This window comes from Syngnathus typhle, linkage group LG19 (genome assembly GCF_033458585.1).
Source record: "Syngnathus typhle isolate RoL2023-S1 ecotype Sweden linkage group LG19, RoL_Styp_1.0, whole genome shotgun sequence".
NCBI lineage: Eukaryota > Metazoa > Chordata > Actinopteri > Syngnathiformes > Syngnathidae > Syngnathus > Syngnathus typhle.
Window position 1 is genome coordinate 7,893,030 of NC_083756.1, and position 27,101 is coordinate 7,920,130.

The 27,101-nt window shown below is 40.7% G+C and overlaps 2 protein-coding genes and 1 long non-coding RNA gene across 5 annotated transcripts; 2 read left to right on the forward strand and 1 right to left on the reverse strand.

Annotated features, from left to right (window-relative positions):
• tpk1 (thiamin pyrophosphokinase 1) lies at positions 1–26,298 on the forward strand. 3 transcript variants are annotated; one of them, XM_061265358.1, is made up of 10 exons: positions 1–65; positions 633–659; positions 1,023–1,106; positions 2,276–2,350; positions 6,168–6,234; positions 10,378–10,450; positions 10,783–10,878; positions 12,854–13,000; positions 13,963–14,071; positions 25,616–26,298. In XM_061265358.1, exons 3-10 carry the CDS (start codon positions 1,064–1,066, stop codon positions 25,759–25,761), a joined length of 756 nt encoding a protein of 251 aa, XP_061121342.1. In that variant the 5' UTR covers positions 1–65; positions 633–659; positions 1,023–1,063; the 3' UTR covers positions 25,762–26,298. The 3 variants fall into 3 exon arrangements, with proteins under 3 accessions (XP_061121342.1, XP_061121344.1, XP_061121343.1); XM_061265359.1 differs by having other exon boundaries at positions 26–65; positions 639–659; XM_061265360.1 differs by lacking the exon at positions 633–659 and having other exon boundaries at positions 5–65.
• LOC133143471 (uncharacterized) lies at positions 2,362–5,970 on the forward strand. Its single transcript, XR_009710424.1, has 2 exons — positions 2,362–4,980; positions 5,062–5,970. It is a non-coding gene; the product is annotated as an uncharacterized LOC133143471 (long non-coding RNA).
• On the reverse strand, positions 25,964–27,014 carry sec61g (SEC61 translocon subunit gamma). The gene is made up of 4 exons (XM_061265361.1): positions 26,863–27,014; positions 26,648–26,746; positions 26,466–26,568; positions 25,964–26,118 (listed from the first exon to the last, which is right to left on the reverse strand). Exons 2-4 carry the CDS (start codon positions 26,739–26,741, stop codon positions 26,109–26,111), a joined length of 207 nt encoding a protein of 68 aa, XP_061121345.1. The 5' UTR covers positions 26,742–26,746; positions 26,863–27,014; the 3' UTR covers positions 25,964–26,108.
• Between the last annotated feature and the right edge of the window lie 87 nt (positions 27,015–27,101).

Below are 27,101 nucleotides of genomic sequence, written 5' to 3' on the forward strand. Positions count from 1 at the left end.
GAAAAGCTTCCTTGTTTGCCCTCGTTGACTGTTTACATCTTCCATGGCGGAAGTATCGCGGTCCGGTAAGTTCTGCTTTTGCCAAATAATATTAATGTTCACATTTAAACATGGATCGGTTTTTTTTTTCAGAGGCAGGTCATACATGGATTTAATCTGAGAGAATGAATATATTTTTTCAATAAAAGATCACGAGCCGACCGGTGTGCACGCGTGTTGTGATGTAAACACTGCAATGCATTGGCCATGCTGGCTGGATAAATGATGAATTTTGCCTGTTTAATTTGTCTCTTATTGGAGCAACATGTTTTAGATTTTATATTTATGGTTAAGCCATGAACAACAACAACACGTGAATACAGTTCTTTTTATTTATTCTTATATATATGTATTATTATTATTATCATCCTCTTTGTTGTTTAATTTAAAATTACCCACTAAAATGAGGGTAGGTTTAATCTGGTTTTTGGAGTGACGTTTGAGAACTAATCTAGTGCAGTAATAAGTAACAAAAAGGATTAATGATTAATTATGTTCAACTTTATGGCAAGTCGGGGGGGGGGGGCGTGTCACTGAATGAACACATATACGAAGTATAGGGAACACTCACTACACTGCTTTTTCTCTGCAAGGTGAAGATCGGAGAAAATGTACTTTATGTGAGTATCTTTGCAGCAACATTGTGTTAAAGAGAAATATATTTCAATATTTCCCCTATTTTGCCTAGCTGTATTTGAAATGTCTTCTCTTTTCACCTCAATGCTGTTGTTGAATTTGCTCTTGCTACTTGGTTGTCACACAGTTTTTTTTGTCACTCACATTTTGTTGCTACGGTGACGGTCGCTGCTGTTCTTTTGTGTGGCATTATTTTATCCATTAACCAATTGTGTCAAAATCATTTATACATCTGCATCGCTTTGCATGTAAAAATAGATCTCTCCCACGCTCACTAGCGAATGTGAGAAAATATTCAAAACAAGAAGAAAAAAAACAAAGTCAAAGACCTGTACTCCACTCCACAGATCCTGGCGAGTTGTCTGATTGAAGACTTGCTCCTGCGGTCATGGATGAAGAGCTGTCACTTTTGGAGTGCCTGCTGCCCTCAGGTGCTTCTCACCCCTGTTGCTGTAAACACACACGCAGTCAGTCAAAAACGCTCTCCCGAGGAAATTAAAAACATCACACAAGCACCAGTGGCGTGCAGCACACTACAACCAAAATTCTGAAGAATCTTATTCATGCTTTTATCTCTAATAGACTTGATTTTTTTTCTGACCGGACTCCCGCAAAAGAGCATCAAACATCTACAGATCATTCATGCCACTGCACTTCCATTGTCCAAAGTCCATTAATATCAGCAGTTTATGAATCTTGTCCTGAAACAAATATTTGACTTGACTATACTTTACTATATGAGATATGCTTTATCAGTTGTTAGCTTCTGTTAAGTGGAAAGTTGCAAAGTTGTCACGTGAATTACACACACACACACAGGTATTAATTCAAAAACATGGCAAAAATGTTTTTCAATGATTCACTTTTTCCACACAAAAAGCAACAATATTAAAAATGCATGGAAAACGATTTATAAAGGCAAACAAGAGTGGACGATAAATGGAATACAGTGTGAAGGTGAAGGGGGGAAGCTGGCGCTGTAATCTTTGTCCCATTAATGCGATTGGAGCGATTCTGGTTTTACTGTGTCAAGGATGCAGACGTTCCCATTATTACTTTTTTTATATTTTTTGCTCCCCGCAAATAGAAAAATGGCAGTTGCAAAGTAGCAGTCTGGCATTCTGCATTGGCAGTGGAGCAAAAGGAGGAGAGAAAAAATGTGGAGGCAAGATAGATGAGGGAGGAGGTGAACTAGATTTGTGAAACAATTTATCCCAGGACAGGGACTTTGACAATGAAGCATGGACATTCTTAAGACAGGAAGCAAAGAAGCGATGAGCTGACATGCTTTTGTTTTTGTGCTACTTTTATAGGGCCATGTAATTGCAGATGGTGTACAATCCAAGGTCATCGTATTCAAAGTTCTTACTGTGGCCATACATTGAGCACACATCATATCTACTGCGAGTAATATCTAGCTTTCGGTTTTAAGCCTCAACGTTTTCTTTTTTTGTTGGTGAGGACAGGCAACTAATCAAATGATCAATCATACACACAGCACCACACACTGCGTTCTTAAAAGTCTGGTTAATCATTCAAATATGGAAGCATTCATTTTGTCCTCATTTAAATTCACACTGTTCTCTTCATCTGACTGCAGGCAAACAGAAGATCGGTTTGATCATCTTGAATCAGCCTTTGAATAAGGATCACCTTCACATACTATGGAGTAAAGGTACACCCTTTTCATTTATGGTCCATGTGTATGCAGATGTACACTGACCCTTCCCTCTGGACTCTGACTTTTTTTCATCCTTATGTCTCTGTCGAATATAAATATGAACTAAAAGTGTCAACGCAAGAAACGGAAGATAGATGTTGGTTTGTAAAAACGACAGTGAGAAGACAAAATCAAAATATAGTGTATAAAATATTTCACAAGTCCTTTGAGAGATGTCACCAATTTTGTCCGCCTTATTTCTTCAGGCAGGTTGTTTCGAGAAAGTCGAGACCCCCAATGGAGATCCCCTTATCACCTTTAATTTTAAGACTTGACTTTGGAGCAACCAGGGGGAAATTGCTCAAGTATCTGAGGCTGCAGGCTGGTTCAGAAGGGGTTAAGCATTTGATTAGGCAGCTTGGAGCCAAACCACGTTTTAAAATGACAGTGGATCCCCCGTTATTCGCAGAGGATAAGGACAGATTATACATCATTCCCCATAACAACACTATTAAACCATAAACATACCACAATTTGCCGTGGAAAGTATATGTCTGATAAAACACTTTTGACACGATTTATTTTCGATGAATTGATGAACCCTCTAAAAACTCATTTGCTTTATTTGCCCAACACCTCCCTGAGATCCTCTCTACATTCATTAGCGGTGAGCTTGTGTTCCCCTGTTGCTTTTTGCTCACAAGCGCTATGAAGACTTTGTGCTGTGCCAAATGTGCTACCTTGTCACTGAACATGACCCCTTCCTTGCCCTCTGATCACATTCCCTGTGCGATGCCTTTTAATTACATATTCATGAGTAAGAACCTACCTTTCTGCATGGCAAACCTTTTTTTTTTTTTGAAAGCTCCAGCATCTCCTTGACTGCAGCAATTATCATATTCAGAAAAGTGCTAATTTGAAGTCCCTCTGCACTGCTACAGACTGAATAATCAGCATGAATGTCTTGCCCTTAGACACACAATCTACTGTGACTCTCTTGAAAAGAAAACAAATTGCAAATCTGAAATCTTACGAGCCATAAACATTACCAGTAAGAGTTGATGTGGAAGTAATAATCACAACAAAGTTGTACCTAAACAACTTTATACCAACTCTTAATGTGCAACCGATTGCAGGCCTTTTTTTTTTTTCTTTCAATTGTTATTTGGCATTTGATTTGCAAGGTCTCAAGGTGACCACCTATGCTCAATGGATTCATTAGATTCTGCATATGTTGACAAACTTCACACCAGATGCCGCTTTTGGTTGTTGAATTATGCAAACACAAGTGCACAACTCTCTGCTGGTGTGTGCCACGATCGATAAATAAATTAGCCAAAGCTAGCCCTCCGCATTCAGACCATTTGCATCCCAGCCTGTAAGACCTTATTAATATTTTGGACGGTTGATTGTGGGGGGGAAAAAACATTTGTGCCCTGGAAGCATGATTAATTAAGTCTCAGTTTAATGACTTGCCAGTTGTTGCACAGTTTATACATGCACGATAGCGGCTTACACAATGGCTCCTATAGTATAGCAATTTTCAAACGCTATTTTCTGTCGGAGGGCATTTGGATCATTATAAAGATTAGAAAAGCTATGACCTTGCTGCAGTTTCAAATGTTGCAGCACCATGGAAATCTCAAACCGTCTATATTCATAAAATAAATAAATGTTTTTGCTGTGTGCCTCGGAAATAATCCGAGGCACTTTATCATTTATTTATGAGTTCAATGACAAACAAAACCCCACACAATACTACAGAAAATGCTCATTATGGAAAGGGGTTACATTTTTAGGAAGAGAAACTCTCTTACATGTTGCTTCTCCAATATTGTTGTATAATGGAAAATTAACTCGTCCATTTAATTAATCTCACGTGATGTATTGACGGATTAATTTGAGGCAATATGTTTCAGGAGATTTTAATTCTACTTTAATCTGTGTGACATTTGGGACTCGAGTGTAACTTTCACAATATGAATTTTAAAAAGCAGTGATGTTTTTTTTTTCCTATCAACTGGCTAAAGCCTCCTCGTGAGATAACTGAGGTCTTTCCATTGTCAGTCACGCATTTCTAGAGATGCTGCAGTCTTTGTGTTGGTTTGAAATATTTTAATTATGTGGTAGAAAGGAATTTTCTTATCTGCTTTGCCACAAAAAGGTGCAGGTTCTCTACTTCTTCTGGGTGGAGAGAGAATATCAAGGACAATCAACAATGAAACACTGTGCTGGGAAATCATTAGGCTACTTTGATAGTTTGTTGATGACTACTATGGGTAATTTGTGTCATTCTACACATTAATACATATTCTGGCGTATTTTGTGAGTAGAACACTGGATGTAATTAAAAAAAAAAAATCCTCACACTTTGTATACCATCAGGACTGCTGTGCGTTAGATTAGAGCCATCAAACATTCAGTGCGGCTTGATGTTGGGACGTGCCAATTTGGAGTATTTCTTCTCGTCTTTTCAAATAACGTTTGAGGGAAAGTTTGGGTGGGATTTTAAAGTGCCACAAGCGATGCTGAAGAAGAGGCTTTTCTTATCACCTTTGCTCCTGGCTCATACTTGCTCATGGGACATCTGATGAGACGACTGAAAAGGCGTCATGGCGGATCAACCATCTCTTCGCAGCTTGAAAGTGAAAATCTCTGACACGATATGCCATGTATTTTTAATAGTGCTTATGTCAGGTGTGGTATCTGTGTGTGTCACTCTTCAGGTTGTAGTTCACATAGCGGCACCGCAGCCAGGTCTCCGCCCCCCCACCGACCCGATGAAATCCCCACACGCATTGAGTATACTTCAGACTTGTGATGTGCTGCCCCTGGGCTCCCTTCATCACCCCTGGGAGAGGTTGAGCAGCAGGGCGCCAAGAAGCTACAGGAAGGGAGAGTGTAGAATACCGATCAAAGGGGAGCTCAAACAGGTGCCGGGTGAGATGTTGGGAAGTGGAAACAAGCTGCTTATCTCACTGGCGCACCTTCTCACCCACATCTAGTCTATCAGTCAACCACGTTCTCCTTCAATCATTCACCCATTGACTTTACTTGCACTCAGACACGCTGCAACAACTTAATGAGGCAATCGTGGCAGGTGACGCTTTGAATTAGATCCAAATTGTGCATCCCCCAAGTGCTCCGTGTTATCATTTGTTGATGTGAAACGGCTTGTTGAGGTCTGGAACTATCGCACACTAGTCAGTCAAGTGTCGTCTTTGCAATCAAAGATGGAGGAGTAAGTAGTGTGTATAAAATGTGTCACAATGTAGAGGGAAAAAAAAAATGTATGTATACATACACACTTCCACAGAAAGAAATATATGAGATAAATCAAACAGCTGTGCAAGTGTTCACCCTCACACTGGAGTTACTTGCACAAGGTATGAGTGGAAAAAGCAGGGCTAGATCTTTGAAGTCTTTCCCTTGAGTGCACCCTAACAGCCGTGAACATAAAAGGGCTCTTTAAAAAAAAAAAAAAAAAGGGGGGTCTGTCTGTTCGATTTGAATTGAATAGGAGCCATGAAAGAGAATACATTTGCAAATACTTTGCATCTCATTTTGAGGAACTCTATCAGTCATTAAAAAAAAATACAGCAAACATCTTCATTTTTCTGCTTTTAAAAGCAGAACAGGTCATAATTGCATGTTAAAAGAGTGAAATTAGCAGTACAGAACTCAAGCCGCATTTTGCTTGTGCTGCAAAAAGCAAGTCAGAAATAAATACGCGCTTGGTTTTTCATCATCCAGTCTACTGCTTGTGACAGTAACTATGCCGCCGTATCATGACACAGCGAGCTCCTGTTGACATCTTGCTGTCTCTTCATAGCTCTTTTGACGGCATGTGCTGATGGTGGTGCCAATCACTTGTATAACATCACTGGAAAGAGTGACAGGTAAGTCTGCAAAAGCTTTCCTCTATTTACAGAATCATAATTAGTTTCTTTGTATTTTTTGTATTGATTTTTCCCCCCTAAATATGATAAGTGACTATAAATGATTATAGGGCTGCCACTAATGCTTATTTTAATCATTGATTAATCGATTAAAGAAAAAGGTCACCAAGAATTGGGCAATCAAGCAAACAAAGATGATTCACTTTTTTTTCTCCTGAATGGACTAAATGCATTTAAAACAAAACCGGAAAGCTCACGTACGATATTAATTGACAAAATGAGCATTTGCAGTATAATTATAGTATGTAGTTTCATCCATCCATCCATTTTCTGTACCGCTTAGTCCCCACGGGGGTCGCGGGCATGCTGGAGCTTATCCCAGCCGTCATCGGGCAGTAGGCGGGGGACACCCTGAACCGGTTGCCAGCCAATCGCAGGGCACACAGAGACAAACAACCATTTGCACTCGCACTCACACCTAGGGACAATTCGGAGTGTTCAATCGGCCTACCAAGCATGTTTTTGGGATGTGGGAGGAAACCGGAGTGCCCGGAGAAAACCCACGCGGGCCCGGGGAGAACATGCAAACTCCACACAGGGAGGGCCGGTGGTGGCATCGAACCCGCACCCTCCTAACTGCGAGGCGGACGTGCTACCCAAGTGCCCCACCGAGCCGGCGTATGTAGTTTCAGTTATTTCAAATTTTTTAGAATTTGTTTCTCATTTTTGTTATGCAATAATGACCTTGATGTGTACATGGGAAAATGATACCAAGGCTGTTTTGCACATTTTGCACCCAAATGCTCCGATATCTGGTTAATGGAAAACTGCTGTTCGCACTAAGATGGCTCTGGGGCCTCTGAAGTGTTCAGACTTTCACATTAACACTTCAAGTTTGAACATGAATGTGTTCTTTAAAGGCTGTTGATGAAAATGAGGGTGTGACCTCTCGTTTTCCGCAACCGTTAGGGGACAGCAAGTTTAGGGTGTGTTTTAATAGTCAAGGTCGGTTTGTAACAGAGTCCCGCAAGATTTCATTCTTTATTCGAAATAGTTGAAAGCACTTAAAATGTACCCACCCTTGACCACGATGGGAAAATTAAAGCATTAAATCAGGGCTGTTTTGTTTGTTTGTCCTATGCTTGCAGATCAGTGCACACTCTAATCTGTTCTTGAGCTTGCACACAAACCATATCAAAAAAGAATTGGTTCACTGAAGCCCAGCAAGCAGGTAAATAGTTGACAAATGATGCTGCCATAATACCTACAGGGCAGCAAAGCAGTGAGAAGTGCTGCGTTTACGCCGGGGAGGGGAGGATAAAACGTATGTCACATTTGTGTGAGAATGATTCCCTTAAAATTGCCCACTGAGATGCTGCACCTGCAAGATTGCGTTCTGAAGGACAAACATAAATGGGATATTTCCACGCTAACTTATTCTGCACAAGCAATGTCCTTAAAGAGTAGCAAGCCATCATTTGTGTGTAGCAGCCTGCTTGCTTGAAGTGGAAATTATATAGTGAAATAACCACTTGGGATGGAAATTATAGAGTGAAATCAACACAAAGTTTGCAGAACTATGCTTGACCTCCAAAAGTCAAAAGCCTTCTAGGTAAAATAGTGTTTGAATTTTTTTCTTTATTATTTGTACGCTTGCTTTCTTGCTACTTGACGTCTTATATAGTCACGTCCCTATCTTTGATAACCATAACATTCAGCGCATCATTTGATTATATACAATGTTGTTTCGCATCCAGCAGTCTTCAATTACTTGGAAAGAGACATCTCTCTTTTGTTCGCTACCCAGCTGAATGAATCTCAAGTACTCTTAAAGCAGTATGTGCATGATTTAATCCTCCAATAATGATGTCCATGCAAGTATGCTTCATCCACTTTGACTCACAGATGATGTTATTTAGAATTAGCTCGTCATTTTCCACTTACTGGTAACGTAAATATGCATGTATAATGCCGTTTTCTCAATGCTGCTATTTAGAGTTGAAACTAGTTAGTTGTTGACGGAAAGACAGTCTGAAGACCCAAATATGCTTTCGATCATATTCTCCATAGCATCAACTTGTTAATTGTTATGATATCGCTGTAATAAAAAAAAAGTCTTCAGAGGGCCTCAGGTGTTTGTGGAATAGTCCCTCTCTTAATCCTCCTGGCGCTCCCCTGACTCAAACCATGTATCCGCTCCTATTTCTAATTGGAAAATGACATTTGTGTAATTAGCGCATCTAATCAAATCCTCAGCTGGAGGATATAAAGTCAAGAGATGAGTAAAGAGGTAGAGGATCACAGATGAATGTAATTGGACAGCTGTGTACGTTTGCGGATCTTCAGGTGCGTTTTATAATCCAGAAATTACGGTACTTGCTCTTTTTGTCACGTTATGTTGCTGGCATAGATAGAAGAACAAAGAGAAACTTGTCATTTATACATTTTTAGTCGCAACCAAATGTATTTCCAGTCCAATTAAACCACGTATATAGTTCAGTTAGTGCTTCCGGGCACCCGAGAGCGACCTTTAACATCTCTTCTCTGATTCGAGTAGGACTAATCAGAGCCACATCTCCTCAAGTGATGAAAAGATTAGGGGAAAGGTTGCATCGTGGTTGTTGTTCTAGGAGAGAGACAGACACGCTCTCACTCACACAGACTCAAGCAGCCTGATTGATAGCTGCCCAAACCTAGACAAAGGTCACAGCCGCTCCCACTGCAGAGCATTGTCGGAGGTCAAATTGGTTAGAAAATGCCCAATTTCCCATCCAAATTAAACTGTCACTTGATATTAATGTAGAAGTTAGATGCACAAACATTCACAGGAACATCATTTATGCCCATTGTGCCTATGAGATCAGTCTCATCCCAGTATGAAGGTTATTGGGGATTTCAAAGAAAGGATGTCCTTGTGTTCATTTGTTTAGCCAACACATAATCATTACATAGCAGCACGGTGGATTAGTTAGTTACTAATTAGCATGGTCAGTGGAACACATGGTCTTTAGCAAAGCAAAATGATGAAGAAAAAAGATCTAGCCTACTATAGTTTTGAAAATATTCATTGTGCAGGTATCAAAAGAAAAATGAATGCTGTGAAAACTAACAACATACATAAATATTAAAAAAATATATTTATGTATCTCCGTCATCACAACAAAAGGACCAATTGAGGGAATTTAAATCCAATTCCAAAAACGGATCTCTCTCTCTCCTCATACTCGAGTTAAATGATGTCAAATGAAACCCAGACAAATACATGTTCTAATGCCCAACCAGCCATGAAATTATGTTTTGGGACAACGAGCGGCGATCATATTCACGGGCGAGCCGGCGTTTTAAAAATAAATACACGTGTGAATTGGAATGAACGTGCTCATATTATATGTGTACGTATGACAAATGTTCCACTCTGAGCTACTTTACACATTTTTACGTTGTCCATAAACAATATTTCGTCGGGTCGAGTGGATTTAAGCACCTACGTATTCTCAAGCCTCATGCCCAGTTTAATTATCAGTTGTAATCCTCTTTATTATACGGACTAACAAGGAGAGATTTGTATGGTAAACAATGATTACTTCCAACTGTAATCACTGTATCTATTTCAGAGGCCAATATGGATTATTGGAAATTTCAGAGGAACACAAAAATGGATTAATTTTGAGCCGAGTTGATTGCATTTTGATTGCGCTTTTTTTTTTTTTTTTTAAGATACCTTCACATTTGCATACCCAAATAGCAAGTTAAGGGAGTTGAGGGTTTGTATCTTACAGGATGATGCTTTGTTGAATAAATCAACTGATTGTAAATTAGCGGTGTTGTTTACCACTTGACAAGTGCAACTTGACTGCACAACAGTTTCACTTACACCTCTCCGAAGTGTCAAACGTAGAGGTTATGATTTAATTAGTCTTGTTTATATTCTGCCTGCAGTGAAAATATGTTTGCAGTAGACACTCACTTTTGAATTTGCATTACAACCACCTACAAGATGTATTTATGTATCTATTACAAAGGAGCATTAGCAGTATTTATTGGCAATAGTTTGACAACGCCTGCTGTCTTTGCTTTTCTTGTCATCCTTGCAAGCTAGCTTTCTTATTTGGCCACTCACACTCACGCTATCCTTCCATCCAGCTTCTGCCCCGACTATATCAGCGGCGATTTCGATTCCATTACTGAAGAAGTCCGAGCTTTCTATGCTGACAAGGTGAGTGGGAATCACCACAAGCCAGACCTACATAAGTACTGACATTTACCTCTTGATGCGAGTTCCCTTGAATATCATTTGTGATTTTACCAAAACAATTTCATGTCTTGTTTGGATGGCTGGTGAAGAATTTGGGATAAACTATGAAAGACATGGCGACCCTTTTCGTTTTGTGTGGGTGGAAAGGGAGTGTGTCCCAATACTTTTGGCCATATTGCATACCTGCACATTAAAGAATTTAACGCACCTATTATGCACTATTTCACATTCCTTCATCTCTGTGCATTTTTGTTTCTGCTGTAATCTTTGTGTCTTGTGTTTTTTGTTTGAAGGGATGCCGGTTGATAGAAACAAGTGACCAGGATCTGACAGATTATACCAAGTGTCTGGTCATCATGTTGGAAGAGATTCAACAAAGGAATCTGCAGGTAACACTTTTATTCTCTGTAACATTAACATGGTGGGGGTTTTTTTGGGACATTTTTTGTCGACAATTTTTTTGGGTGAACAATGGACTTTTTTTTTTAACACTACATTTTTTTTTACATCAAAGTGCAGACCTGTTGTTTATCTGGGTCCAATCTTTTTACAGTCATATTAGTTTGTTGTAAAGTGTATGCTACAATCTTTCAAGGGAACAACAATTCCAGAACAAAAAATGCTGTTGCATAAACTAAAGACAAAAATTGGAAATTTCTTCTCAAGCTAACAAAAAACTGTGGTTAGGATGTTTGGGGATGTTACGATGCGTGGTGTTTATTTAAAAGATGATACAACTAACCAGTATTAAAGAAAAATAGAAAATACTTGTTATACAACCACACAATGTAAGAAATGCAAGTTATTTGAAGAGGCGTGCACTTTTTGCCCTTTGCCTTTTGTCTGCATTGATTTCAAGCATTTTTTGCCCGCCTCCAATGCAATGCTAAACTAAGCCAACTATTTTCCTGGCATCAACTTGAAACAAAAGTCAAACCCAGAAGAGTGAGAATGTTTATACGGTTGTTCTAAAATGACTTTGCAACTATTTCTATTGCGTTACCCGCTCTGACGCTTGCCTTTGTCTATTTTATTCGCTATTTGAATTTTCATCTGCCTGTTGTGCGAGCGTGTCGCTCCAATCAACGTCGAGTACCACAATCACACAGCTTTTACAAGATAATCAAAGATGCTCCAAAGATTTATGCAGATTGATCAGTTCGTTTTTTTTTTAGATGTCAGGCTTTAATGCAAGATAAACTTTTGCCCTTCCTTCTACTGTTCCTAGTCTTGCTGATATTGAAACCTGCGTTTGAGTCTGGGCTGAATGTTGGTCCATCCGTCTGCTCTGTAAAGATAGGAGCCTAATAATCCATTTTTGAAGCTTCTGTGAAAGTGGTCGATGTCGACCCCTTTTGTCGTTTATCACGATTTTTTTAACTTGTCTTTTATCCACAACGAACTCATCTGCCCTTCAATTGTCTGTGACTAAGACGAGTCTACATAAAAGCAACATTTCTATTCCGTTGGTCCTCACGCACACCCATGCAAATGTTCATGCCTCCAGCCAATTAAAATGGATTAAATGTACCGTAATTTTCGGACTATAAATCGCGTTTTTTTTCATAGTTTGGGTGGGGTGGGGGGGGTCGACTTATACTCAGGAGCGACTTATTTCCATATATATGTTTTTTTTCACTTTTTTGGGCATTTTATGGCTGGTGCGACTTATACTTCGGTGCGACTTATAGTCCGAAAATTACGGTAATCGGAATGGGTTGATGTGCAGATTGCAGAGTATTATGCCCCTGTTACAAGATGCCTCATATTAGCTCAGTCTGGATCATTTCAGGCTACATAGACAAAAGGAAATGTGTATGCGTCATGCTACCACTTTTACGTTCTACTGTATGTTTATCTTTTTGTTTTGTTTGCGGTCAGCATTTGGAGGGACATCTCCAGCAATGAAGTCAATAACAAATCCTTGTAGTATTTGAGTTGAGTTTTGCGCGCCGCTGCAGCTGTCAGCCTCTGACAGCTACTCTGCCCTCTTAAGTCTTTTGGGTTTTAAAGGCTGTCAGCGTGACTGTGACTAAACTATGCGGGGACTTTGTATGAGGATTTAATTGCTGAGTGGTGCAAAAAGTGCATTGCAGCTTTAAGTTACAGAGAAAGAGGTGGCAGAAAATGCGAGTTGAAATGAATTAGCTTTGGTTGATTTGCTATTTAGGTCCTGATTCTTCTAAGGATGAATTCCTTTTTAGAACCAAAAGCTTTTGTTGTTGTCCTACTTTGATCGTTCCGAGTTCATTGTTATTATATTATTGTCATTCTTAAGACTGATCAAATTCATACAAGCTGCCTATTGCTCTGAAAATACAACTATTCTATTTTATTGTGATCAAACTATGTTGTTCCGTACAGGTGGACGCCATTGTGACCTTGGGTGGGTTGGCGGGACGATTTGACCAGATGATGGCTACTATTGAAACCCTCCATCACGCTCTCTCTATGACGAAACTTCCACTCTTAGTCATCCAGGAGAGCAACCTGGCCTATCTGCTCAGACCCGTGAGTCTAATTTTGTGCAATTTTCATTTCATGTTGCTTCGCAGGAACTTAGATGATAAACAAATGACTGTCAAGTCAAAGTTTTCATGTGAATCTTAACAGCACAAAGTGCAAGTGGGCAGCTTCTCTAAAATCCTTTCTGCCAGCTTCCGCCTCTCTCTCCCTCTCTCTCTCTCTCTCTCTCTTAAATAATCAAAAGCATTCACACTTGTGTGCTCTTATGATGCCCCACTTTGCTGTTCTGTATGAGATAAAGTGAGCCTTGTTTGATGCTCCCTGAATTGAATTTCTTCAATGCCAACCACGTCCTCACTTCCCATCCGTTGATTGACTTCACAAGTAGGCCTAGCGGGCGACATTTGGGGGACACTTCCCTTTTGTTTGCCTCCATCCTTTCTCCATTTTCTCCTCTTTTGAAGATCTTCACGGAAGACTGCTACCCTGAAAGCGTCTAATAGTTCGAGATCCTCTCCTCCCTCGCTATTTCTTGTCATTATTCCAAAGGCGCGTTGTCATTTGCTGCTTTATACATCGACACCTCCAATTAATCTTACTTCAGCGAGAGTAAATTAAGCTCATTTGTCAACACGGCGCCAATTTGCCAGCGAGTGATGAACGCAGATGCCTGTACATGAAGGTGAGCGCGACCTTTGAAAAGCGTAGCGCCCGTTTGTCGAGTTTACATTTGTAATTCAAGTGGTTACACGTGGAACTAAATATGCTGCTCGCTAACCTACAGCCTCATCACACGCTGACTTTTCTGATTATGGTTGAACTTAATTGCCCAATAACATGCCCAATTTGTGTTCATTGGCCAATCTGACCGAAATAGTCCTAAACAATGATGTCAACAATGATCACAAATACTCTATGCCCTAGTTTATTAGCGCATACGTCATTCTTTCCAATATCCCGCTGTATCTGACTTGTGTATTAATAAACACGCCGTACAATATTTGCAGGGCAAGCATACGCTCAGGGTGAACACGGGCCTAGAGGGGGATTGGTGCAGCCTTATTCCAGTTGGGGGACCCTGCCAAACAACCACCACTGGACTCAAATGGAACCTGAGTGAGTCTCAAAATTATTGAATCATTCATATTCTTGCTGGCCATTATAGAGATTGATTTTATAATTGTTTTTTTAGATGAATGTGACAGTTTTCATGTTGCATAGTAATCCTCAAGGTATTTGTTTTGTTTATTTATTCATGTTACTTTAAAACTATAGGGAGAGATCATGAAGATTTTTAGCCTATTTAATAAGGTCCTTAAGGTTGGTGACCTTTGCTCCTTGACGTCCTGTACGCATTTAAATTGATGATTTTAGTGACACCTAGTGGGCTGCATGGCTCAATGCGACCCCAATTAATTCTGCAGTCAACAATCAAGACGATACATTTAGGCCAATTATCAACTCTTTGGTTTTTCTTTTCAACTTTCAGGATACCAAAACCTAGTTCCTAGTTGTAGGCTACTATAGACTAATAACAGTTTCTCAATATTGTATTCCATCCCTGGCAAAAGTTCCATTTCAGTGCAACAGACAGCATCGGTTCATTTCCTTCCTCTCTGTTGTCAACTAATCCGTTGTAAATAAGTCATGCAGCTTCCTTCCGTAACAGTTCATTTCCACGCCAAGTGTACAAACAGTACATTGGCTTTCTCCAGTTGCATGCATACAAAAATAGTCATAAAAAAAGGGGGTTTGTATGTTTCACCCAAATGTGAGATGTGTGGCATATGCGCAAAACATGCCTCATAATCTTTAACAGTGGAAATCTAATCAGATGTTCATTTGAGAAGCCCTGTGGTTTTATCCCGGAACCTAGTCCCATAACCAGCTGGGTTCTTAATGAGTTGGCACCAACCAAACCTACTCCCGCCCGAGGGGAACCTGGTCCGTCTGTCAGGGGAGAAGTGCGTGTGTCTGCTTCTTGGTGGCATCTATTCAAACTCTGTGCAGGAGTCCCCACATTTGCTCAAGCATGCTAAAATGATCCTTAAACATGTTTGTATTCCAGAGTGTGTGTGTCTTCTATTCTTATTCATTAATGTTTGTGGTTAGATCAGCCTCAGTATTTACTCGGCAGCCTTTTGAATTTGTCTTGATTTGAAAGTCCAACGTAGACGTGCTGGTGATAACAAGACGCTTAATGAGATGCATACTGTATTTAGAAAATCTCGTCAGGGCAGGGGATGGAGGGGAGATTTCGAGAACGTAAACTTATTAAAGTTATTTTCTTAGTTGAGTGTATGGGGGGGCGGCGGGGGTTAAACTTTAAACCAATTAAATCAAATGGAATTAAAAAGTTTAGAATTTTCCAAGACGCAATCAATCACTTCCTCACAATTAATTGATCACTCTCCACATCCCTAGTTGCTTATTTTGGAGCTTTTGCGTGACACAAAGACATTAAATTTCCATTGAAAATATCCCTCAAATATTGGTTCAAAGCCAGACTGATTAAAAATACATGATAAGTTTTGGGTTGCTCATCACAGCTTTTCTGGGCCCATGGAGACGTTCTGCCCGCTTATATTAAGAGCTCATTAAAACGCTTGCTTTAAGAATCTAAGGTTCAGTATTAGATCATGATGTTTTGCGTCAGGGTTTCAATTTGAAATGAGTTGTTGCCACCCCAGGGTAAAGTACATGAGGAGCTAAATTACTCTTCTCTCAGAGTGATTTTATAATGTAGTCACATTTGGACTTATCTGATTTAAATAACTCATAAAGTTGCAGAGTTAAAATTGACTAGAACGATGACGGAGGTAAGTTTGACTTGCATTTGGAGGAGGTGAAACGTCAGCTCTGATTTTTGTCAAAAGTGCATTTGAGTTTCTCGACTTTAAATTGGCATTTTAGATATGTTGTTTTGTGTTCCAACATAGAAATACATTTAAAAAAAAGTTCATTATCTGTTTGCTCGCAAGAGGTTGTTGACTGTCGCCTCAAGCTTTAAGTATCACAGGAAGACCCAAAAGTGATTTCAAATATATTGAAATGAATTATTTCTACATCTGAACTGCTTTGCTGCCTTTACACAAACACTCGGACGCTTGTGTCGTTCAAGTTGTTTATTTTATCACTGCAGCATGTCTGCAATATTGTAAGCGATGAGTTCTGGCGATTGTAAAGGGAAGGAAATAACGAGCCTTGAAGTGAGTTTTAGCAAAGCGGCCCCCTCAGACTGCTCATATCGCTCTCTCTTATATTAACCGCTTCACGTAACGTCGACTGTGCAACGAGAGGAAATAAAGGTGTGGCCTATGCTGGCTGGTGGAAGGAGAGCGAGCACATGACTACTGCAGTGCTGTTCCAGATGATCCTTTTAAAACTATCTCGATGATTATGATGCATTAATCCAGGATTAGGAATGAGTTTAATAATAAATGAAGAATTATGAGACGTATGTCAAATTCATTGTTGATTATTCTGGTCTCAACAATGTTTTGTTGAGTCGGTCTTAAGTAGCTTACCAGTTTTCAAACAATATTCAAATTTGCTAAATAGATTGAGATGGTGTGCTTGATCTTTTTTTTTTTTTCCCCCCTCATGGAGCCCAACTGCAACAACACATTGGTTTGTTTTCATCGAACAGCAGCTCAATCCTTTTTAGTGTGCAACTCACACACGCGTAGCAACCCAAATCATTCACTTCTCGTCTCTACTTTTGGAACAAAACATCCCGTCTCATTCCATTTTACGCCATGTCCCAACAATGTTTTTCATCGTGTAACATCACCTCTGATGCATCTCAGTAGCCAACCGACTGTGACAAACAAAGAGGACAGGACAAGATTTTTTTTTTTTTGTGAAAGTCATGTTGAGTGCAAATGTGGAAAATATTCTCTTCCCCTGCACCTTTTACAACCCAGGCTCCCTAATGGAGTAATATTGTATATGTGGCTTGTTGAATCAAGCCTGATGTGCAGGGAGGAGAGAGGTAGAGCAGAGCAGACATTTAAGAGCCTGTAGATGACCATGGCTCAAAGGGATTTTTGTCCAGACCGCTGTCTAATAAAAGCACTGCAGTGCAGTAATGCTACTAAGGGGGCAATGTACCACTAAATAATGAAGAGACTGCGCTATGGCAAAGGTAACAATGGAAGAGGCAAACGCAGAGGTTTCAAATGAAATCCTCCAATATAAAAAGACGGAACGGAAATGATAGTCGAATCAATGGCATCCACATTTGCACACTTTGTCCTCGTTTGCACTCATCTTCCCTTTTCATTTGCTGTTATTGCAAACAGAATTGCGCAAATTGTGCTTCTACAGGAATGGAAAATGCATTCTTCGATGAACCCATACGTTTTGTTGGAGAAAAGACATTTTTCACATAAGTGGACAACCACAATTATATTTTCTGTGTGTGTTCTAGATGGTAAAAATGGCAACCATATTCTAGCCCACATTGAATGCTAATGTTTCAAGTCTGAATAGCTGACACTGACTTAATTCAATTATCCTGTAGCTCAAACTTAGCTGCTAATACCAACGATTATGCAAACTCTGGCTGAGTTTTCTGCACTCTTGATTAGTCGAGACCCCGGCCATGAACCCACATGAAATTCTCCAGGCCTCTCTCGGCTTGTTTAATTGGCCCTGCCTACAGTACCGCTTTCAGAGCCCTGCCAATTTATTTGCAAAATAAGCCTTTCCCTGCCTCATTTTCCTTCTCATTGTGAATTCATTTGCCCTTTATGTACCCCACAACCAAGTGGCGGTGCAATCATCCACTAGGACGTGAATATGACATTGGACGCCATTGAAAGCGCTGAATGTCTGTTTTGTCTTACAGAGAATGCTTGGGGGGGGAAAATTCAGCAAATATAGTTTTCCATCAAAATAATATTTGGATTTCTGGGTAGATATCGTATATACGGTCATCCTTAATCGACGTTTTTGAAACCGTGTCCAAATGCCCCAAGGTGGTTTTGTTTTTTGGATTCCACTTTTGCCATTTTGAATCTCACCAGCTGCCGTCTGTTATTCTTATGATGGATGTATTTAATTAAATAGCTATTGCCTACCACATAAATGTTATCCAGTAGGTTACATGAAGTGTTACATAATTACTTATAGAATAAATCTTTTATACCGATATTTTTTTGGGGGGTGGGGGTTACTAATTGTGACTTCACTGTATCATCTAGAATTTTTGGGGGTACACAAAATACATTGAATTCATAGTTGCCTTATCCACGCAGCCAGAGATTTTTTTTAGATGATTCAAAAAAGTCTATTGAAAGCTACTTGGCCTTGTTATTTTGCCCTATTCTTTCCTGCAGAATGACTTTAATTCACTGAAGGGGTTTTGACAATGAATTGGCTTTTTTGAGGTCATGTCACAGCATTTCAATCAGATTCAAGTGCGCACTTTTGACAAGGCTACTTTCTTCACAAATTGGGAAGTTGATTTTCTGGTGTCTTTTTTTATTGCAGTCCTGCTGCCCAACACAAGCGCGGTGAACTGATGGCCGAACATGACATTAAAATTAGCGGGGAGAAAAAAAAAAGGAATCTTGGTGTATTTATAGTGCCCTCATAACACAATCCTTCAAATTCTAGCAAGTCTTCACTTTAATAAAAGACACAGGTGGACTGAGACAGCAACGTCTCCTGGCGAGGTAACGCAATCGAGCACTTATAATTAAAAATAAACTTCTGGGGAAGATTACAAAGCTAAGCCTTGTTGTTAATTGGAAGTGGGTTGTTTATGAAACGTAAACACGCCGGTTCGGTACAGCTCAGAGGATTTTAATGAGAACTGTGTGACATGATCCATTTTTGTGTGGTTCAGTTCAAACCCTAGTAACAGGAAAAGAGCAATTGGACAGCTTCGAGTCAAAGAGTAAACCAAGCGTGAATATTTGGAAGCACACATTGAAACACATAATGAGCCTTTTTTCTGAAATAGCGTGTGAAAAAATACAAAAATAAGCAGAATGCTTTGAACTACTCAAGCAGCAGGGAAAGTAAGTATTATGAGATGTTTGCTTTGGTGTGTGTTTAATACTTTTTTTTTTCCTCCCTATACACGGACGGCCGCCTCAAAATGTTTGTAGCTGAAGCTTTGTATTCTGTAATATGTGTGTTTTGTCACGCGGTGCATCTGTTGTGCTTCGGGAGATTTTAACCAGCAGCCCAGCAGAAGTGCCATCATTTTTTTGGGGAATGTGCTAACCCAGACCTTGACCTTTCTGTTGTTTGTTTTAATCTTTTTTCTGTCATTTTGTTGTCTGGCTTTCTAGTCAACATGATGCTTGGCTCCATTGCTGCCCTTGGAATCCCGAGGGGTGGGGTGGGGGGGGGCTTCTCGTTAAAGTAGCGCACCCTTGTATAAACACATGCACACATTTTGAACCGGAACGCCTATTAGCTGTGACCTTGTCATACTGCTTGCACACTTTTCCACCTCAAAAGCCCTCCATTAAGTCCAAGGCAAGGACACTCACTGTCTTATTGCCCACAATCACCAGCAAGCCATCATTTGCAACTTTCTCCAGCTTGAAGGTTAACTTAACTCTCAAACTGTTGACGCTCTTAGACAAATCCAGTGGCAGCATCATAAACATTTCATAGAAGTGGATATCCAGGCGAAGCAGATGGTGCTGACAGCGCAAGCGCCTGCCACGGACAATAAATAAGAGTAGAGAAAGAATTGGCGTCACACTGATGATGTGTGCTTTCTTTATATAAAGCTCACAGTCAGTTGCATCCATGATGTTACAACTGGGCATAGTAGAAAATCTGTTTGTGAAAATCACTTAGCAAAGCCTGATATAATCCAAAATGTTAATACAATTTTTTTTTTAATATAAATAAATGTAAATGACGCTACGGAGGCCCCCAAAGTAACCAAAGCAAACTCCCCCAAAACGAACTGAAATTTGCCGGCAAGTGAAGAAGGAAATGCAAAGCGAATTTGCCGGCGCCTTCATTCAATATGATTCGTTTGAATAATGCGAAGCGGTGCATTTACATAATAAACCTTTGCTTCCTCACCTTCTGAAAACCGCATACAAATGCGAGCTTAGCATTCATTCATTTAAAACTTCAGAGGGAGGAATATTTCTCTGCGGAATGAAAATATTACGTTACTTCAAGAAGGTTTGCTGGGGGATGAAGTGAATCAGCTCTTATACTGTGTACATTTTTGGGATTGTTTCTGTGACCCTAAGCTTATAACTCCAAATGTTCTAGCTTCTGAAATAAACCTTTTCTGACAGGTTTTCCTTTTAGGCAAACTTCCAGGGGATTTTCTCGAAAGCCTGTTATTGATTTTGAAGGCAAATGTGAATTGTTAGTGAACTCTCGGGTGAAGTTATTAACTGTGATGTTCAAACTTTCAACTATTGTCTCGACGTGCATGTCAAATAATGCAACCTTTTGATTTTTGAAGCCCGTGCAAATTCAAAAAGGTTTAAGTGCACTTTCTGGCAATTACTGAGTTTCAATTAGCTGAAATCCAAACTCAAAAGACCATTTTTATTGACTTGTCCCGTTATGTATAGTTCCTTACAACTTCTTTTTTTTTTTTATTTAATTGTGGGGTTTTCTTTCTAAACATTGCTAATGCATTTAAAATACAACTCTTTTTCAAGGTCCTCTTTTTGGGGGTTGACACCCCTTTAAATATGTGGACACCTCATCTAAACTGTATCACTAGTGTATAAAGTAAAAGAAGCCTTAAAAAGACATCCAAAGACAGCAATAGTTCCACCTCCACCCTGACAGGAAAAGCCCCAAGTTCGCTTTCAGCACATTTCGAGTATGGGGGAGTCGGTCGGTCCTCCTCCTCTGGGTAATTTGTTGTGAAAATCCGCACCCTCCCTGTACAGCTGGCGGGTCCTTTCAGCTATGGCACGCTGGAAATGCAATTACAGGCGGCAAACATCCCCATTGTTATCACTGGAGGGTGCGATGCTGATTCTCAACCCCCTCTGTGCAGTATTGATCGGTATTACCTTTGATGGGGGGGATTACTAATGAAGCTATTTGTCCCCTTAGTAAAGACTGCACAAAAGTTGACTTTATGTTGTTTCTTGATGAATGTGTACTCAGTGCACGTGCACTATGTAGGAGGTGGACTTGTAAAAGACCACTGTCATCCTTTGGTGGTGTTCTACTGCCCCCGGTGTTCATTCGGAGTATTACTACTGTAATTTAGCAATGCTTGGACTATTTCCCTGCTGATGGATCCCTTCACGCCACTACTTTAATATTTCTCCTCCTTTACTTTGTGGTTCAGGCGCTCTCTGCTCGCTCAATTATTAAGCCACTCCCCGAGCAGCAAAGAAGAAAATCTTTGTGTTTTCTGTCAATCTGCTCCAATGAAAGGCTTGTTTTGCAGCCTTTGAAGCAGAAGAAGCTGTTTTTACTGTTTGATGGTTTTGCAAGTGCCAGTGGACGAGCGATTATTGTCTTCGGTGTCTACTGACTTTGTTCTCGCCTGTTCTTTTTGCATTGCATTGAAGGGGCTGCACCAGTTTGACTTTTTATATTCTCAACAACTTGTGCATTTTAATGCAATTCATGGATGGATCAATGATGCAATTATTGATATACTATATATACTGATACAACTTTACTGCACTAAATCATCTGGACCACTAAACCCAAACACCTTCTAATCCCAACATTTAATTTGACTCAATAGCAGAACTGTCAGGTCAAAAATTGCTTCTACATTATTTATCTGACATCTAATTTGCCACAGACTGCAAGAACATGCAAAAGCAGGCCCCCGTAATAAAGAGTAAATGAAAGTGATGGTCTTACATCCGCCTCCCGAGCTTTGCCCTTGTTCTATTAGACACAGTCCAACACATCCACTCACAAGGCTCTTTTCTGCTCAACTTACTCATGGCAAATGATGTGTGAACAAATTTAATACTAAATGGAATTGTGACACCCAAAGTCAAATTTACTATTCACTTGAACATTGAATTCAAGTCCTTGGTATTTCCGTTAAAACATTATTTTGAGTAAAAAAAATCATGTTACCAAAACGAAGGGTGAAGTGGTCCTTCGTTGTCCTCAAGTTAACTGTTTCTGTGATTTCTACTTTGACCACTAGAGGTCACTGTTGGACATATGTCACTTTTGCCTATGTACTGTGTGCGCAGATGATTTATGCCATCCATCTAGCATTCTCAGATCTTGGGTGAGGTGGAGCCTATTCCAGCTGACTTGTCATATATTCATGATTTTTTTTTCCCCCAATGAAGTGGCCTGTTATTAGGTACACCTGAAATTGCGTTGTACCTAATAGAATGTCCTGTGGACGTCACAGATCAACAAGCCAATCAGAAAGTGGGGGTGAGGGCGGGTGTGGCCTGTTATTAGGTACACCTGAAAGTAGCGGTGTACCTAATAGCGTCCCAGTGACGTCACAGATGAAACAGCCAATCAGGAGGTGGTGTGAGGGCGGGTGTGGCACTTTTCCCAATTAATTATTCAAATTTAGTGACGTGCGGTGAAGTTCATGACTAGGGAGGCCCCCCCCTGTAAAATCTAGTGTGGCTTATTCATTATTTAATTTGAACTATTTGAATTAAAATCTCAATCTCAGCAGTCTTAACACATAACACTCAATAAAGCACATGGAATCAAAAATGATCGTACTTACCACTCCGTTTGAAAAGACACGCTCCGAAGTCCTGTTGTCCGAATCAAACATTTGAACTCTTCCTTTGCTGATGACCTCCTGCTTCGACCAAAAATCCATAGTTGAAAATCCTTTGGATATGTAATCCTCCATTGTAAAACCAAATGCAAAAACGGGAGAAGAAAAAATATAATGTAAAACAAAATAAATGGACAATTGCTCCTCAGCTGTTCACTGCAGATTTGAACTGGAGATCGCTTATTCTACAGGTAGGCGCATGAAGCATCCCGGGATCACTAGCACCTCCTGCCATAAGGCTGGAGAACCTCCGTGAGGTCTCTTTTCACAGCCGTTTTGTTCATCTAAAGCAGTGCTTCTCAATTATTTTCTGTTACGCCCCCCCCCCCCTAGCAAGAAGAAAACTATTCGCGCCCCCCCTCCCCACCGTGACTATCCTAACTTGTCTTGTAAGTCGTAAAAGGGGGGCGCGCCCCACTATTTGAGAAACACTGGCCTAGGTGACTGATTCACAATTTGGTTTTGTCTGATATCAGATATTAAATAAAGAAAACCAACTGGCTGATTGATTTGTTTTAATTGAGAGGGAAAAAAAACAGCAAAAGCATTTCACTAGCTGACCAGAAGATGGCGACAGCGTGGCATCTGAAGACCATGGCTTGTTTGTTCTGCTATAGCCTAGGATGGAAGTAAGATGGCGGCGCGTGCACACGCAGCGGCCTCTCTCTGTCCCGAACGGTGTTTTGTTTTGTCGTTTAATGTGGGTTTGTCCGACAGTTTTGTGTGTTCGTCTCGTCGCACCGGGTTGTGCTACAAGTACAGCGGGCTGGTTCAGCTCGACATCGGCGGAAGCGAGTTTTGTGGCGATCTGGACTTTGAAGCAGGGACATTAAAGGCGCTCGGTCTGCTCCGTCCTGAAGCGAGAGCGGGGGCGTCCGGGCCAGGCTGGCGGCCAACCCAGCTCGACCGGCCGTGCCTTCCTTTCTTCGGGCGAACGTTCGATCGCTGGGCATCAACATGCCTGCTGAGATCTACGAACCGGACAGTGCGTAACTGCTGTGCATCTGCAGCGGCTAGCGTGCTATCGGGCGGACCGGGCCATTGTACGAGGGGGAACATCGCGAGGAGGTGGAATGCGTGTCTACATCCGTGACGAATGGTGCCGGGACTCTGTGGTGGGATGCAAGCACTGCTCGCCTCTGGCGAAGTTTGTGATCTTCAGGCTTTTGGCGTCCTGAACTCTCTCCCCCGTTGTTTACTTGTATGTTACTCGTGTACTGTGTCTCGTCACCGTGGGATGGAGGAAACGTAATTTCGATTTCTTTGTGTGTCTTGGCATGAAGGAATTGACAATAAAGCTGACTCTGACTCTCTGACTCTCTAGGTGACTGATTCACAATTTGGTTTTGTCTGATATCAGATATTAAATATAGAAAACCAACTGGCTGATTTGTTTTAATTGAGAGGGAAAAAAAACAGCAAAAGCATTTCACTAGCTGACCAGGAGATGGCGACAGCGTGGCATCTGAAGACCATGGATTGTTTGTTCTGCTATAGCAGTGCTTCTCAATTATTTTCTGTTACGCCCCCCCCCTAGCAAGAAGAAAACTATTCGCGCCCCCCCCCCCCCTCCCCACCGTGACTATCCTAACTTGTCTTGTAAGTCGTAAAATGTTGCACTGTCGCAAACGTGACAGAAGTAACAATGAGAGCGCCACTGCCCCCTGCTGTAGTAAACGCGCAATTACACTTTATTCTAGTACTGCCAAAAAAAAAAGCCTGTTCCCCAGGGTCACACGCACCCCCCCAGGGGCGCGCCTCACTATTTGAGAAGCACTGTGCTATAGCCTAGGTGACTGATTCACAATTTGGTTTTGTCTGATATCAGATATTAAATAAAGAAAGCCAACTGGCTGATTGATTTGTTTTAATTGAGAGGGAAAAAAACCAGCAAAAGCATTTCACTAGCTGACCAGGAGATGGCGACAGCGTGGCATCTGAAGACCATGGATGGTTTGTTCTGCTATAGCCTAGGTGACTGATTCACAATTTGGTTTTGTCTGATAATAGATATTAAATAAAGAAAACCAACTGGCTAATTGATTTGTTTTAATTGAGAGAAAAAAAAACATCAGCAAAAGCATTTCACTAACTGACCAGGAGATGGCGACAGCGCGGCATCTGAAGACCATGGATCGTTCTGCTATGCCGGTTTAAAAAAAAAAAAAACGTAATTAGCTAGGGGTCAAAGGTCAAAGTTTACGGTTCAAAGTTCACCCAGGGGTCAAAGGTCGGTTCAAAGTTCACGGGGTCATGTGCACATTTTCGATTTTTAACTAGAGTTAAAAGTTCAGGGTTCAAAGGTCACCCAGGGGTCACCACGGGGTCACCACGGGGTCACCGCGGGGTCACCGCGGGGCCACGGGGTCACCACGGGGTCACCGCGGGTTCAAAGTTCAGGGTTCACTTTTTTTTTTTTTTTTTTTTTTTTAGGTTAACCTTTATTTAAACCAGTGCTTCTCAATTATTTTCTGTTACGCCCCCCCTAGCAAGAAGAAAACTATTCGCGCCCCCCCTCCCCACCGTGACTATCCTAACTTGTCTTGTAAGTCGTAAAATGTTGCACTGTCGCAAACGTGACAGAAGTAACAATGAGAGCGCCACTGCCCCCTGCTGTAGTAAACGCGCAATTACACTTTATTCTAGTACTGCCAAAAAAAAAGCCTGTTCCCCAGGGTCACACGCGCCCCCCCAGGAATAGCACCGCGCCCCCCTTGGCAGGAAGGGGAGGCGTGGCCTCCCTTGCCCCCTCTGACTCCACGTCCCTATCCACATCCTAATTTAATGCACAATTACTTGTACCGAGTGGAATGTCTCTGACAACCAATGACTGTCTTTGTACTGATTTTATTTCAGTGACAATTAAAAAAAAAAAAATCAACTCAATGTTTAAATGATGTATTGTTTCTGTCATGCAGATAACCAGGTTCTGCAGTTCGGGAAGCTGGTGAGCACATCTAACACCTACGAGTCGGTTTCTCCTGGACATCCCAGGAGGTGCGTAACAGTCAGCACCGACCAGCCTCTGCTTTGGAGCATGGGCATCCTTAAAGGACAACAATAACCCATCATTTTTTTTTCTTTTAACTTCATAAGTTGAACTGAAGTTTAACAGCCAACATTGGACACTACATAGGGTACAACAATATTAGAAGGCAGGATTATCAAAATCATTTTTTAAGCCACACTAGGTTTATTTGAAGTGAAGTGTTTAGCCTACTAGGGGCACATAGAACATACTGTGAATACAATGAAACCAATCATGATGAGGAATTTGCAAGAGTTTATTGGTCAGATGAGGGAAAAACAAACACTCATCTTGCGCCCCTATTTGTTGTATTTACAAAATGAAAGAAATGTCAACAGAAAATGTCATCCCTTCAGTCTCCTGGATCCAGATGTTAAGGCCATTTAACCACCACTGCAAGACAAAATAAGAATAATGTCATCATGTTGTGCACATACATTTGAATAAGAAACTTGGATCATGGTTTGTCCATGTCTTGCAAATGTGCCATCATTGATAGCTTCTTATACAAATTGAAATGATCAAACTTTCTGAATTGTGCAAAAATAAATATTACACTTTAGTTCACTCTAAGCAAGAGGCTGAATAATTAGTGCAAAAATAAATATTACACTTTAGTTCACTCTAAGCAAGAGGCTGAATAATTAGATGTCCTTCCACTAGATGGCAGAAGGTACATCACAACAGTATTTTAATTTTATTAAATTTTATTACATTTTACTTGAGGTGACGAAACTTACACAATGATGTTGTTGATGGGGATATGGATCAGCTTAACGAAGAACCCAATGAAACCCATGATAGCGAATCCAATCGCTGTGGCCATTGCAATTTTCTGGAATTCTGCAAAGATGATCAGATATAGTCCATGAAACAAACAAGTGGTACTCGGAGTAAAGGACACTCCGAAGAGTGTACAAACCTTTCCTGTCGGGTTTTGTGCATCTCTTTACCAGCCTTATCGAGTCTTTGACGAATTGCCGACTGGGCTCAACAAACTGCATTACTTGATCCATGTTAGCTGAGACAAGAAAGCGTCACATGAAAATTAAAAGAACTCAAACAATGCACATGTTGGTAGTTGGACTTTTTTTTTTTTTTTTTTTTGTTAAATAAAAATAATGTAGTCGTTTTTACCTCGTTTGTTTTCGTGTTTGATGAGGAGAGTAGAGGATCGCAGCCACGTAGCTCTTCGGCTTTATTAAAAGGGCTGACGTGTATTTAACACGCGCATGCGCGCAAACTCTTTCTCGTCTCTTGTTTTAGTACGAAATGTTCACACTGCCCTCTTGCGGCCTGGGTGTGTTTCAAGGAACGACCTGGATGGAAGAAATATAAATGCAATTTCTGACTGAGTTGTTGCCTCTATATGTTCC

Bases quoted from the DNA above. Each gene is read 5' to 3' on its own strand.
- tpk1 (XM_061265358.1), top strand. From the start codon at position 1,064: ATGGATGAAGAGCTGTCACTTTTGGAGTGCCTGCTGCCCTCAG. The intron at 13,001-13,962 runs GTGAGTCTAATT...CAATATTTGCAG, and splicing joins TGGCCTATCTGCTCAGACCC to GGCAAGCATACGCTCAGGGT. The intron at 14,072-25,615 runs GTGAGTCTCAAA...TCTGTCATGCAG, and splicing joins TGGACTCAAATGGAACCTGA to ATAACCAGGTTCTGCAGTTC.
- sec61g (XM_061265361.1), bottom strand. From the start codon at position 26,741: ATGGATCAAGTAATGCAGTTTGTTGAGCCCAGTCGGCAATTCGTCAAA. The intron at 26,569-26,647 runs GTTTGTACACTC...TCATCTTTGCAG, and splicing joins CACAAAACCCGACAGGAAAG to AATTCCAGAAAATTGCAATG.